A 14,361-nucleotide genomic window follows, 5' to 3' on the forward strand; every position below is an offset into this window, starting at 1 on the left:
CTAATAGCTGTTGAAAAAAAAATGTGGTAACTTTTCAAATGATCACCCAGTATGTTAGTAAAATTTTAAAAATTGTTATTTATGTTTTTATTTCTTGAATTATTATAATCATTAAAAAAATTAGATTAGTTCAAATTCTTGATATAAATTTTGTTTTTCATTGTATCTATTATTATTAAAATTCCTTAATTAATTTATTTTATTGTCAAAAGTTTTATTTAATTTTTCTGAAGCTGTGGGATCCTGTGAAAATTGATTATTAGAAATTAATATGGTAAGTTTAACTTATCTAATTACTGTGTATTGGTGATTTATATTTCATATTTAACACAGTGGTCAATAGATGAATTATTTGAATTTTCAAAAGATTTAAGAAAACTAATAAAAAACCCCATATATACTTCAGTGTGCTAACATCTGCTCCTTTTAGTGTGTATCAAGATTGACACAAATGAGAATTAATATATCAAGGTATTTGTTAATGTTATAAAGATATATTAAGATTGTTCTTAATATCAAAATATCAAGGTTGTTCTTAATATTATAGTAACTGTAATCTGTTTCAATAAATTAACCAAATATCAATACTACATTACTACAGAGTACTATTTCTGACAACTGAATCTTTTTTTAAAGATGACAAAATTATCTTCTATTTTTTGCTGTGATAACCATACTTGAAATTAAAATGTTTTGAAAAAATAATATTTTAAGTTTTTTGTACAAAAAAATACTACATTTCATAGAAGAAAAAAAGAGATTTAAATTAATTTATGTATCTATTGAAGTGCACCATTAAACAAACAAAAAGTTTGCAAAGAAAATTTTTACTACATAAAAAAATTAAGCTTCATTAAGATTAAACTTAAGATTCATTAGATGAAAGAATGAAATCATAGTGTTCACTACTTCCAGTTTTTTTTCATTTTTTGACCTATTTTCAAAAAACACTTTACTCGCACACATAATAATTAACTGTTTTATGAGTAGTCATTTTGTTTTTATTTGCATCCTACAGATTTTGCATAGAATACTTGTTTTCAATCAATTTTTATATAAAATAGTTACTAAAAAATATTTTATACACAATTCATTCATTTAAAATTAATATTTTTCAATTCAACATAGGATCAAAAAACTAATGAAAGGTACCATATTAAATCTTTTACTTTATATAACCACTTTTTGCATAATTTCTGAACAATACGTGAAAAATCCACAAAAAAAAGTTTATTCTAAAAGAGTAAAGAGTTGAGGAAATTTTTTAATTCTTCCATGTAGGTATTTAAGAAGCTTTCAAGTTTATACGAACAATTTTTTAAATAGGATCTATAGTTTTTGAGTAAATTATAAAACAAACATAAAAATAACCAGTTCCAAAAACTATAGAAATTTACAGATAGTTAAACAATTTAAGCTCGATGAATTTTTATCATACAGAAATAAAAAAATTCAGATTAAAGGTAATTTAAGAATTTTAAAAATTTCCATTGTTTTTTGTATAGAACCAATATTTTATGAATTATTTACAAAAACCATTCTGGACCTACTACTACCTGCATCACTCTCATTTCAGAAGTAATTAGATCAGGTACATTTATCACTTCTTAAAACGAAATATCTTTTTCTATTTAATTTTTTTTCATAAAAAATACAAATAATATTTTTTTATTTCAGGGATTTTTTTTCTTTTTAATCTTATAGTTTTAATTTAGTTTATATTAAGAATTCATAGTGTCAAAGCACATGGAAATAAAGCACATCATATTGAAGTTGACATAAACATAAAATATTATCAGTTTTCTGACTTTAATACCACACAAAGTGAAAAATAATTATGAAATACACTGAGAACCAGCAATGAATGATAAGTACATTTATTAAAACATATTGAAATACCAATCTTAAAAAACAATTCTAGAAACTCAATTTATTAAGATTAGATGGTTCAATAAGTTGTATATAAATAAGTTTATGATTAACGATTCTCATGTAATTTGAAAAAAAAAAATTTTTTCACTTTTTGTGATGGTTTAGTCATTTCATTTCATTTAATTCTCATAAACTACACAATTTAATAATTATGAAGTTTTCAATTAACTTCATTGCACATGTTTAACGAAAAGTACTTAACAAAAAACTAAATACATCAAATAAAAATTCACCATAAAAATAAGACTACATATGAACAGTTTTTTGGCCAAATTAAAATCTAAAATCATAAAAGATGGAAAACCATAATAAGATTTAGAAAATACTGTTTTTATAACAGAAAGTAAAGAATTTCCCTAAGGTAATAATTGGAAATTACAGAAAATCTCAACATGCTCAAAATGAAAAAGAAAAGAACCTACAAAAAAAATAAAATATTAATTTTATTAATTTTCTCTCTAATAAAATATTAATTTTAAAATTTCTATAAAATTCCTCTCTTTAATTTACCTAACTTCAATTATTTTAATACTGTTTAGTATGACTTAAAATCTCACTTTTTAGTGATAAATATCTAAGTACTTATCATTAATTTGAATTGAGTTCTTATCTAAAGAGCTGAGTAAAAGAATTTTCATTCATTTATTTTTTAAGGAATTAAAAAAAGTTAATACTGCATCGCTTGAAAGAAATTTCTAAAATAAAAACAAATTTTTAACTGTAAAGTTAATGAACCATTTTTTTAGTTTAACCTTTTTACACAAAAAATGAGAAAAATGTTGATATACACTGATGGATTCAAAATAAATTGACGCGTTCATTAATTATTTCATTGACATATATTTTTTTTTCCCACCTTCTAATCAAGTGCCAGGACTTATGCCAGTAGTACTTTCCAATGAGAATTAATTCTTTTTTAACAACTCATTTTACAAAAATAAGTGCAGAACATTTTTTTACATCTGTAAAATTTTATGAATATTAAACTGGTGTATCACATTAATTCATACTACAATATACTTATTTCTTAAAAACCTAATTTGAAGCTCTTTTATAAAAAAAATAGCAGTGTGGAAACCCACACTGCTATTTTTTTCTGATCCTAAAAACATCAATTACATATTTCTTATGATTAATTAAATCATTTTAAAGAAAATTTTGCATTGCCTGTTACTTTTTCAAGTTTTAACATTTTTTTAATATAATGACTACTTGTGTTGCACATAAGATATATAAAAGAAAACAGTTAAATAAAGAAATTATGACACACCTGCTTGATAATCATATAAAGCTTGAGCTCTCAGTCCCAAATCTTCATCATCTTCTAGAAGCATACCTCCATTTGAATAAATAGGATCTACATAAGGTTCAGCCAGTTCCACAGCTGAAATAAATATAATAGATTTGTATCTTACTTAACAGATATTAATAATAAATATCATCAATATATGATATGATATTGAAATGATAAATTTTTAACACGATTTTAACAGCTACCTTAACTGTAACCACAATTTTATATTAGTTGTGTGTCATAACTATCAGATTTTAGTTAAAATGATGGCAACTAATTACCTTTTATTAAAGTATTTCATAACTGATCATAAACCCAAGGATTCAAAAACCTTATTACATAGACTGCTAAGTTTAAAATTAAACTGCAATTTTGGTACATTTAAGGTGTTTTTTATTAACTATCACACAGTTACCTGAACTGGATAATTAAAAAAGTATAATAAAGTTTAGAGAATAACTGTACCTACATGAAATTGTAAAACATTTTTAAATATAGGGATGTGTAAATATAAAACATGGCATTAAAAAAGTAATGCAATATTTATCAATAAATAATATTGCATATCGCAATTAATAATTTTTGGTCAGAGCTTGCCAGCCAACTCATTCACAAAATTTGCTTATTATCATACAACATTACTTTTATTTTTATTACATTGTACATTACAAAGCAATAAATGTAAATGACTACTTTTATCCAAAAAAATCACTTTTAACCTATAGCATGGTCTCATTACAGAAATACCCTGCTATATTAAGTTAAGTCTTTACCTAACAAACATCAACATTTTAGTTATCAGTTACAACTAAGTGCAAACTGGTAACATTATAACTAATTATTAACATAATATAATTTTATTATTTAATAACCATTCTTTAGTGCATCAAAAAATCATAAGATCACAAAAGATCTACATAAGATCTACATTCAAACACAACACATACCACCGACAAGATCAAGATCTTTTGCAGGAATAATAAATTTCCATAACCAAAATTAGATTAAGAGCCACTAAACAAAACTAAATAATAATTTCAATTTGTTTAATTACTTCCATTGACCTCTGGAACATTTTCAAGACATTCAAAACAATATATTTAAAAGATATGGTTAATAAAAGAATATACTTGAATTATAATGAACTAAAATAAAAAGCAAGCATAATGTAATAGTAATCAACTTACAACTATTATCATGAGCAGTTTGTTCTTTAATAGTAGATGCCTCTTGTTCAATTTCAGGCTGTGACTGAGGCTGCGGCTCTAACTGCAGCTGAGGCTGAGACTGAGACTGAGACTGAGGCTGAGTTTGGGACTGGGGCTGGGACTGTGGCTGTGTCTGTAACTGAATCTGTGGCTCTGGAATTTTCTCCTAAAACAAAAATGTTATTTCAGTATATCTATGATTATAAATTTTCATCAATATAACTACTTTAAAATCATATTTAATAACACAGGGCGATTCAAAGAAACGGGAAATTTTGAAAGTTGTGTTGGTAGCCATGGGGCGATTGGTACCACTTGATAAGTGGCACCAGCCTCTCTAACCTAACCTGCCATTTAGTTGTCATGGATCCTTGGAGTGGTGCACAATGTACTTTTGCTATCAAAGCGTTTTACAAAAACAATGAGTGTGGAGGGAGCGCATAGAGAATTTTGGTGACATTTTAATCTGGGACGGCACGACCGTGTTCCATCAGCACATCCAAAACATGGATATCTAATTTTGAGGAAACTGGTTCGGCAATGAAAAAGAAACCTCCAGGCCGTAAGCGAACCGTCCGTACACCACAGAATGTTCAAGCTTTACAAGATGCTGTCACACGAAGTCCACATCGGTCAATCCGTCATCTCTCAGCATCTTTACAATTGCATAGTTCAAGTGTTCGAAGAATGTTAGTGAAGGACTTGCAATTCCATCCATACAAGTTGCAGATCGTCCAGGAACTGAAACCAAAGGATGCGGTTGTGCGAGCACAATTCTGTAATGTAATGTTTCAGAAAGTAAATGATAACGAAGAGTTTTTTCACGAACTGTGGATGTCAGACGAAGCGCATTTCCACCTCAGTGGATTTGTTAACAAGCAAAATTTTAGATACTGGGCACAAGAAAATCCTATGCAGCTACACCAGCGTCCGTTGCACAGCCAGAAAGTGACCGTGTGGTGTGCTATGTCATCTTACGGTATTATAGGCCCTTATTTTTTTGAGGATGACAACGGTCTTGCGATTACAGTGACGTTGGCTCGTTACATAGCCATGCTTGGAAACTTTGTTGTGGAACAACCACCAATTCTTAACACAGCCTGGTTTCAACAAGACGGAGCAACGTCACATACTGCATGAATATCGATAGCAGCTGTACGCCGATTGTTTGGACGTGTCATTTCACGAAGTGGTGACATTAGATGGCCTCCCAGATCGCCTGATCTCTCAGCTTGCGATTACTTTTTGTGGGGTCACCTTAAAAGCAAAATGTTTACAATAAACCTGCTACAACGGAAGAACTGAAGGCAAAGATCCGAGAAGCAATTGCGGAAATTCCAGTTGAGATGTTACGTCAAACCATGAAAAATTTAACGAAGAGTCTTCATGAGTGTTTACGTAGAAGAGGAGGTCACCTGCAAGATGTCATCTTTAAAAAATAAACTAAAATGTATGTATCCTAAAATGGCAACATTTGTACAATTACATGAAATAAAAATTCATTTTCTAAAAAAAATTTTTCATTAATGTTATTTAATTTTTTTAATTTCTCGTTTCTTTGAATCAACTGTATATTAAGAGAAATACAGAAATCTATGTTCAAATTATTATAACTGCATTTATCGATTGATAAATCTGAAATGGTGTAATAAAGAAAAGGATGTAAACAGAATATTCATTAAAGCAACTAACATATTTTTATATATAAGCTCATAAATTTAAATGTAGAAAAGAAACTAGACTTTAAAAACAGATGAATTATTCAAATAGTTGTAATCTATAATAATAAGCAAAAGATTCTTACAAAAATGTAATTAATATTATGAAATACTAGTACACAGTGTTCAATCGAATATTATCTGAAGATATTCTGAAATAAGTTCTTTATTATGTACAGTATAACTCGCTTACAGTGTTGTTCATAGATATGAGTAAAATTGACAACATTAGTGAGAGATTGTTTTAAGGATGAAATATAAAGATCAGGTATTTCCTTCTTTCATAAACAACAGAATTTAATCTTACCATCATTTACACTTTCCTAATCTATCACCAAATGGCAGAATTTGAAAATAAAATAGTCCATACTGCCCAAAAATTATTTTCACTACTTAATAGCTCTTATGACACCTGTTAAACCAATCGAAAGATTTTTTTATAATTACATCTTGTAATTTATTTGTATAGTTATTTTAATAGTTATTTGAGGTATTTTTAAATTAATAGTAGTACTACATAAATTTTATACAGAAACTACACATTTACCACCTACCACTGATCTAAAATAAACTCTGAATGAATGTTCATTTTATGTCAATAACTGAGATGGTATATACTTCTCTAAATTTTTAAGTAAGTTTTTAATTTTAAATTTCCATATTCATATGTTCCGGCAAATCAGAAAACTCCATGAAAGCGCTCATTGTATAGAAAAAGAGAAAAACCCAATTAAGTGAACATTTATTTTTATAAATAATTATATTCTCAGCTACGATGCAGTTTGCTAAACTATTTGTTAATATTAATTTTTGTTCAGGTTTTAAGTAGTTTATTTAAATGGCAATGAAATATCTGGAAAAGGTGTTCTTGAAATACTTGACATATTGACACTTTTCATCAACACTGTAAGACAAACACTAACTGAACTATTGTCGGTTTATAATTCACATTTACAAAACAAAATCTAACAGATTAATATAACATTTCATCTTATTCATGAAAACAATATACACACATTCATTTAGTTAAAATAATAATTTCTTTATCATGTTCAATGAAGTGACTTTTAGACACATACATTATGATATGTTCTGGTGTGTATCACAATGCACACTCTCTCAAAGTTTCTTCAGAATTATCAGCTTATAACAATACATCTGGATGAATCCTGCATATAGATTCTTGCTGAAATTCAAGGTGATTAATAAAACTGATTCAAATTACGTGATTAAATTAGGTGGTGAAAATCAAGGTGATTTTAATTGATGCAAATTGTGATGTACCACAAAGTTAGACAGAAAACAACCTGCAGATGATTGAAAGTATGATAAATAGAATCTAGTGTTTTTATAGTTAGCAAAAGGATAAAAACTGCACCACAGCCCTATACTTCTGAAATTAATCAGCGCTGAAAGTCAATTTCAAAAGGGTTGATCATCTCTCCTTCCTCAACTAGCAAACCACATTAATCCTGGTTATTCCACTTACCTCATCCGTTATAACATACCAATGTATTATGATTTGTAATGTTTTGTATCTGACCATGCTATAAATATAAGTGATTTTTATTTAAAACACTACTTTTTTTTTTTTTTAAGAGACTAATTCAATTCCAAATTTTTTTCATATTCCTAACAGAATATGAAAATTTCTAAGATAGTCAGATGCATTTTTTAAGCTGCATGTTATAAATAACACAATCAAAAACAAAAAATGGCACTTTTGTTGATCAGGTTATCTGTCTAACATGCAAGACATTACTTATCAAATGCAGTAATAGAACAATAATCTGAAGATAACGTAATACTACATTTTAAATAGTTTGTGATTTACACAGATGTCATCAGAATAAACCTAATGTTAATGAGACACTTAAGAAGTAATGGCAGTCATATGTTCATTATCGGTGTGAGTAGTAGAAGATTTATATTGAGGCCAATTTGTGTTGCACACAACTGTAAAATAGCAGGGCTTTGTTTAAATCACCATGAAATAAAATAACCATTAAAAAATTGGGAACTGCAGAATTCACAAAAGAAAAATAATTGGGCCAAACTTTGCAGTGCACTGTGATAAAATTATGTAAAAATTACATGATGAAAATTTATAAGAACATGTCATAAAGAAAGGCAAATGATTCGTTGCATATTTTTCTATATTTCAATAACATTAAAGCTATCTTTAAGAGCATGAAATAATTTCAACAATTAATTTTTACTGCAGAACGCTGAAGGAATCTGAATGAGGTTAAGAATATTAACTAAAAAAAAAAAAATTAAAGCTAATTCTGTTTTATAAGAGTACCACAAATTTAAAATGTAATCATATTTTTCATGTTGTAATTTATCTTTAATAAAACAATTTTTTTATTAAGTAGACTTAATATAAGAGTTTAAGAAATTGTTTTGTATTTTTTATGACTAGGTACATAGTAATTGGACTATAAAATTTACTGATTTTTATGAATCGGTTATATTAAATTTTTTATTTCTAAAATTCCAATAAATTCATGTTTCAATTGTTATTCAGTTTTGAAATCAATCTGTGTGAAAACTGATTTCAAAAGGGTTGATCTCCCCTTCCTCACCTAGCAAATCACATTAATCCTGCTTATTCCCTGAAACTTAAAAACACTCCTACTGTTGTGTTTTATATATATATATATATAAAACACAACAGAACACACATATGTATCTATGTACTCATTTTAATAACTAGAAAATAATTTTAAAATAGGAAATGTAAAATTTGTATTAAAAAGGAATGATATACTAATTTTATACAATATACACTTTATATGTAGTATGTAAAAAAAATAAGTATAATGGACATAATGCAAAATACACACTGCTATTAGGTGTGTTAAAAGTGTTGAGAGAGATTGTTAGTATGGACATACTAATACTGTCCGTGACTTTACCCTATCAATTCTTTACAAACACATTATAGTTGAGATTGTACTATGATATATTTGGTCACTGCTTTTTATCAATACAAAAAATTAGTCTAAATGTGGATAAGAATCCAAATACAAAATTTATCATAGTTACAAGTTTTAAACCTACCACCAACAAAATTCTAAAAAAAAATAAATAATTATAATACAACATTCAAATTTACACTAATATAAAATTACAAAATTCAGACATTATTTAAATAAATATTAATCTTTTACAAATACTTACTGAAGTTACAATCTGTTCAGAATTACTTCTTTGATATGTCGGTTGCTTTACTGATTCAGTATTGTTTGCAGGAGGCCAGGACACTTTATCAAAAACTGGAGATGTGACTTTGACATTATCTGAAAAAGTATTAAAAAAATTAAATATGTATATTAAAATAATGTCGGAGCCACAAAGGATTGTGCAACTAAACAATCACTTCAGTTATTAGTTACTGACTGTTCTGAATGCAATAACATTCTACTGTTGGTTCTATCTGACAAACATTCTTACAAACTCCATCAACAAGAGTCCACTAATGTGAGGGTGTAGTTATCATATAAATAAAAGACACATACACCAGCAGACCCTAAACCAACAAGCAAATCAATCAACAGGTTGGTCACAATTATTTGAGGCCAACTGCTATCAGGATTGAGAATCTCTTCACGCATCGATATTTACTAATTTATATTAGCTAGAGCTTCATATAATTAACTTAATAATTTAATATCACATATTATTTGACAAACAAATACAAAGTTATATGCTAGATTGTTCTTTACCTGTGTAACATATACTGCAGTCTGAAATTATTGTTTTTAATATCTGCAGCATGATATTTATTCCATTACAATATTCAACATTACAATTTTTTTCAATAATCGTGACTGAAGAATATGAGTCTACTTCTGAGGACTTTGAATAACAAAACTGTTACCTCTCACTTCCCCAGCAACCACTAATCAGTAGCAAATTCACTTTTCTTTTCACTTTTTACTTTTTCAAGTAACCCTTACTCCAAATCAGCATTACTAAGATAATTTATAAAAGTAACTGAAATTACTGATTGTTTTTCATCCATCCTGAAAATATAGAGGATGACACCGGTCTTGTGACGATCCCAGTCGTCACTCCAACCCCTCTGTTCCTAGCCCTGATGGGCTTTACCAGAGGTCATCTTCTAGACCCTCAATACCTGATTACATATTTCAGTCATCAGTAAAGCCTCTAATAGGATGGCACTGATGCATATCCTCAAAAGACATTTACATTGATGTTGAAACCCAACCAACAGGAATTTTTCAAACTCACCTAAACCAAATCAAAAAACTGAGAGCCAATAAAAATTTACCAATTGAGCTGTAACAAAATAATCTCATACCCTCAAAAATTGTTTGCTACATCTTAATTTTGACCCGCCATACCACAGCATCTAAAATTACCTATAAATCAACCCATGAACATACCAAACAATGAGGCATAAGTGCTGAATGCACCTACCCTGGTGGAAAAAGCACCCAAATGAGTCCCTAATCACCCAGGCTACTAGTCTAAACACCCTCTGCAATCCTTTCAAATGCCAAAAACCTTAAAAATCTTTCAGCAGTGCGCCATTCATCTCTAACTTTCCAGTTAGCCTGCAGATCCAGACTCGAACCGATACCCTGAAGCTCAAAGATCACCTCTGCACACCTAAACTTTATTTTGAGCAAACGTATATCTGACCACATAGGGAAAGACAACCACCATGTGACAGTTGCGATCACCACATCATCCCCTCCCTACCTAATAACAAAGTTATCTTATGTTTATGGTTCCTTAAGGCTCTCCATTTACATTGAAGTACTTGAATTACTGTGTTTCAGCTATTTATGCCATTTCCCATAAAGCAGATGTTAATTTTATCTTCTTAATCAGACATATGAGATCTATAAACAAAATAATGAGACTGGTTCAGAAAAACTTTTTATTTACAATCCAATTACACATGAACTCATCATCTTCTAAATAGTTCCCTTGGGAAGCCACACAATATCTCAAACGGTTTTCCCAGATTCATAACAATGTTGAAACTCAGAAAACTGGAATATCCTTCAGATGGTCAGTTTCATTTTTTTTAATGTTTTCTACTGTTCCAAAATGGTGTCTTTTGTGAATACCATTTTTTAAATTTTTTTAAAAATGTTAAAGTCAGGAACAGGAAAAAGTCGCAGGGATTCAAGTCGTGAATAAGGTGGTTGAGGAACTACAGAAATGTTTTTCTTTGCCAGAAACATTAACTGAGAGTGCAGTGTGACAAGGTGCACTTGTCATGATGCAGCATTGTTGTCTTTGATGGCTGGTCTCATGCGGACAACTCTTTTCAGCAGTCTTTCAAGAATTTCTCGGTAAACATATTTATTTACAGATTTAGAGTCTGTCCTGTAGGCAAAAGGTCCTTATGGACAATCTATTATTATCAAAGAAACAAGTTAGCACGATTTTTATTTTTGATTTGCTCATTTTTGCTTTTTTGGGATGTGGTGAATTTGAAGCGTGTCATTCCTTGCTGTGGTGTTTTATTCCTGGTCGTACTCAAATATCCAAGATTCATCACCAGTAATAACATTTTTTAGAAAATCAGGATCAGTTTTAATTTACCCTAGAAGATCACGGCACACTTCCACCCTGTTGTTTTTCTGTTCAACAGTAAGGTTTTTTGGGGCCAATCTTGCACAAATGTTTTTCATGCCCAATTCGTTTGTCAAAATTTTATGGACTGTGGTATGGTTCAAATTCAATTTTTCTGCAATCATTCTGACAGTATATCACCAGTCATACCATATCAAGTTTTTGATTTGCTCAACATTGTTGTCACTTTTTGACATTAACGGTCATCCAGAGCGTGGATCATCCGCAACTGATTCCCAGCCATCTGAAAATGCTTTAAATCACCAAAAAACTTGGGCTCGTTAACAGAATGTCATCTCGATACACCATTTTCAATTTTTAAAAAGTTTCAGTAGCATTCTCACAGGGTTTAACATAAAACTTGATTGCACAACGTTGCTCATAATTAGTATTACTCATTTTTATAATGCACAACAAAAACTTATTTCACAAAAAGTTTGTTTACATCTCACATGGGAACAATAGACTAAAAATATTAATAATACCTAATATAAATCAGCTGTTCATATAACCATATGTTAACTTTAGTGGTGCCAGCTTGACTGCCAAAAAAATTAGTCTTATTGCTTTATTTACAGACCTCATAAAGCGAGATTCATCTTTGTGTTTTCATTTTAAGATGTATTTTAATTGTTTTTAAAGATGTTTTTGTTTTTAATTGTGAATTTTTAACAATTAGTTTTTTTTTAAACACATGCATCGTATTCGGGCAATGATAATGCTGAAGCGTTTTTTTGCCAGAAAAAACAAAAACCAAAAAAAATTAAACTAGACTTACAGAGCAAATAACTTTAAGTCTTTGTAAGAAAAATGGTTACTAATACTCTGTCCAACCACAGAAATTTGAACTAGTATTTAAAGAAGTTTGGCCTAATTGTTGAACGTTTACATGTAGAGGAAAGGTCCAGCCAAATAAACATTCGATATTTGAGATTGCCTTACTCTTCAAGTAAAGAACTAGAGGCTATCATTGAAGAACTTCAAAATTAAGGGAGAAAATTGGCCTCTCCAACAGGCAAGGCTTTGTGGTATAAGACTTACTGTCCAGACTCAAATCTCATAAGGTTGCGCTTTATTCAACTATCAAAGATGAAGTTGGGAAGCCTTGATTCTTCTGTGAAGCTAAATAAAGTTATCATTAAATTTTTTACAGATGCCTGTAATGGTGTATAGGCATTAACTGCTATGAGCGACTATGCAGCTAACCAGCCTAGCCACCCAAAAGGGAAGCATATTCTTGTATTATTTCAATTCTAGTGTAGTTAAAATTATTTTATCTAACTGTAATCAGTAATTTTGGTTAATACTGCTATAAGCATAACATATACACATTCGATTAGATCTAGAAGGCCATATTCATCTTCTAGCCAACTTTATACTTTAATGAACTTGTCACTAACAATACAATTAGGCAAGTGTTCCTAGGAACAGACTCTGGATGTATAATGTGAAGGGACCCAGACAGGAGGTGGTGGAAGAAATGCTAGTAAAGCAGCTATCAATTACATAGAACCATTCAAATAGTTTGAATAAAATGACAATTACCCTGCTTGTATAAATGTAACATTCTGTATAGAGAAAAAATAAAATATAACCCATAAATCTACACAAAATAAAAACAGATAAAACTACCCACCAATTTGCTGCACAGAATATGGTTTTACAATGTATGTTAATAAGGCAACACATGTACATACATATATATACATACTGGTACGCAATCATTCATATCTTGTGCCACCTCTGTGTACGCTATGGACTATTAATTTTTCATATTTCTCTAAAACCTGATAAAATAATGTAAAATATAAAATTTAAATATCAGGTAGCTACAAGGATGTCTTATTATAAAAAATGGGTCGCAATGAATTGAATAAGTACGTCATGAATTGATACAGATTGTTCATGTCGTCTCAATACTTTTCCATTTATTCTAAAATCTTTTACAGCCAAAAAAAAATTAATAAAAAATAATTTTTGTTGACAATTACAATTAATTCTTACATTTCATTGTAAAAACTTCACATCCCACTACAGCCCTTAGAGACAATAACATAGTTAAAACAAAAGTTATTTTAAGATAAGAATTTAATATAATTACTGATAAATCCAACAATCCCAAAAAAAACCTTATTATGTTAAGTAAATGGGTTTTTGTACCAATCAAAATTAAACATCGTTAATAATTAAACAAAAAAGAATGCTATCTATTAGCAATTTCTAAAGACTTAATATTACCTTTATGGCTTGTGGTGACTGGTGTGGAAGGAATATTATAGGAAGCCCTTCTTTGTAAAATCTGTCCTGCAGATGTGTTCTGTTCAAAAACAGCACGTGCATCAATAGTGCGTTTTGAAATAAGCTCTTGAGCCTCCTAGAAATAAAATAATATATGAACAAAATCAACATTCTTTTCTTAAAAAGAGATAATAATCAAAATACAATTCTACTAAAACAACTTTATAAAAAAAGAATCTGATAGCTGGTAAAAAACTATTGAGGAAAATAATATACCAATACCTCATGATTCATTTTTATATTTATTCTTTATAAAAAACCCTCATTTATAATATTTCTTATTTTTTCTATC

The 14,361-nt window shown here is 29.1% G+C and overlaps 1 protein-coding gene across 1 annotated transcript in view; it reads right to left on the reverse strand.

Annotated features, from left to right (window-relative positions):
* Positions 1–14,361, reverse strand: part of Abp1 (Actin binding protein 1) — a 74,502-nt gene that overhangs the window by 15,569 nt on the left and 44,572 nt on the right. The window contains exons 7-10 of the mRNA XM_075380753.1: positions 14,010–14,145; positions 9,339–9,457; positions 4,414–4,600; positions 3,203–3,316 (exon numbers count right to left, since the gene is read on the reverse strand). Of these exons, the coding sequence (XP_075236868.1) occupies positions 3,203–3,316; positions 4,414–4,600; positions 9,339–9,457; positions 14,010–14,145 (556 nt within the window). The remainder of the gene's footprint in view (positions 1–3,202; positions 3,317–4,413; positions 4,601–9,338; positions 9,458–14,009; positions 14,146–14,361) is intronic.

Source organism: Lycorma delicatula, chromosome 1 (genome assembly GCF_047948215.1).
Source record: "Lycorma delicatula isolate Av1 chromosome 1, ASM4794821v1, whole genome shotgun sequence".
Classification (NCBI taxonomy): domain Eukaryota; kingdom Metazoa; phylum Arthropoda; class Insecta; order Hemiptera; family Fulgoridae; genus Lycorma; species Lycorma delicatula.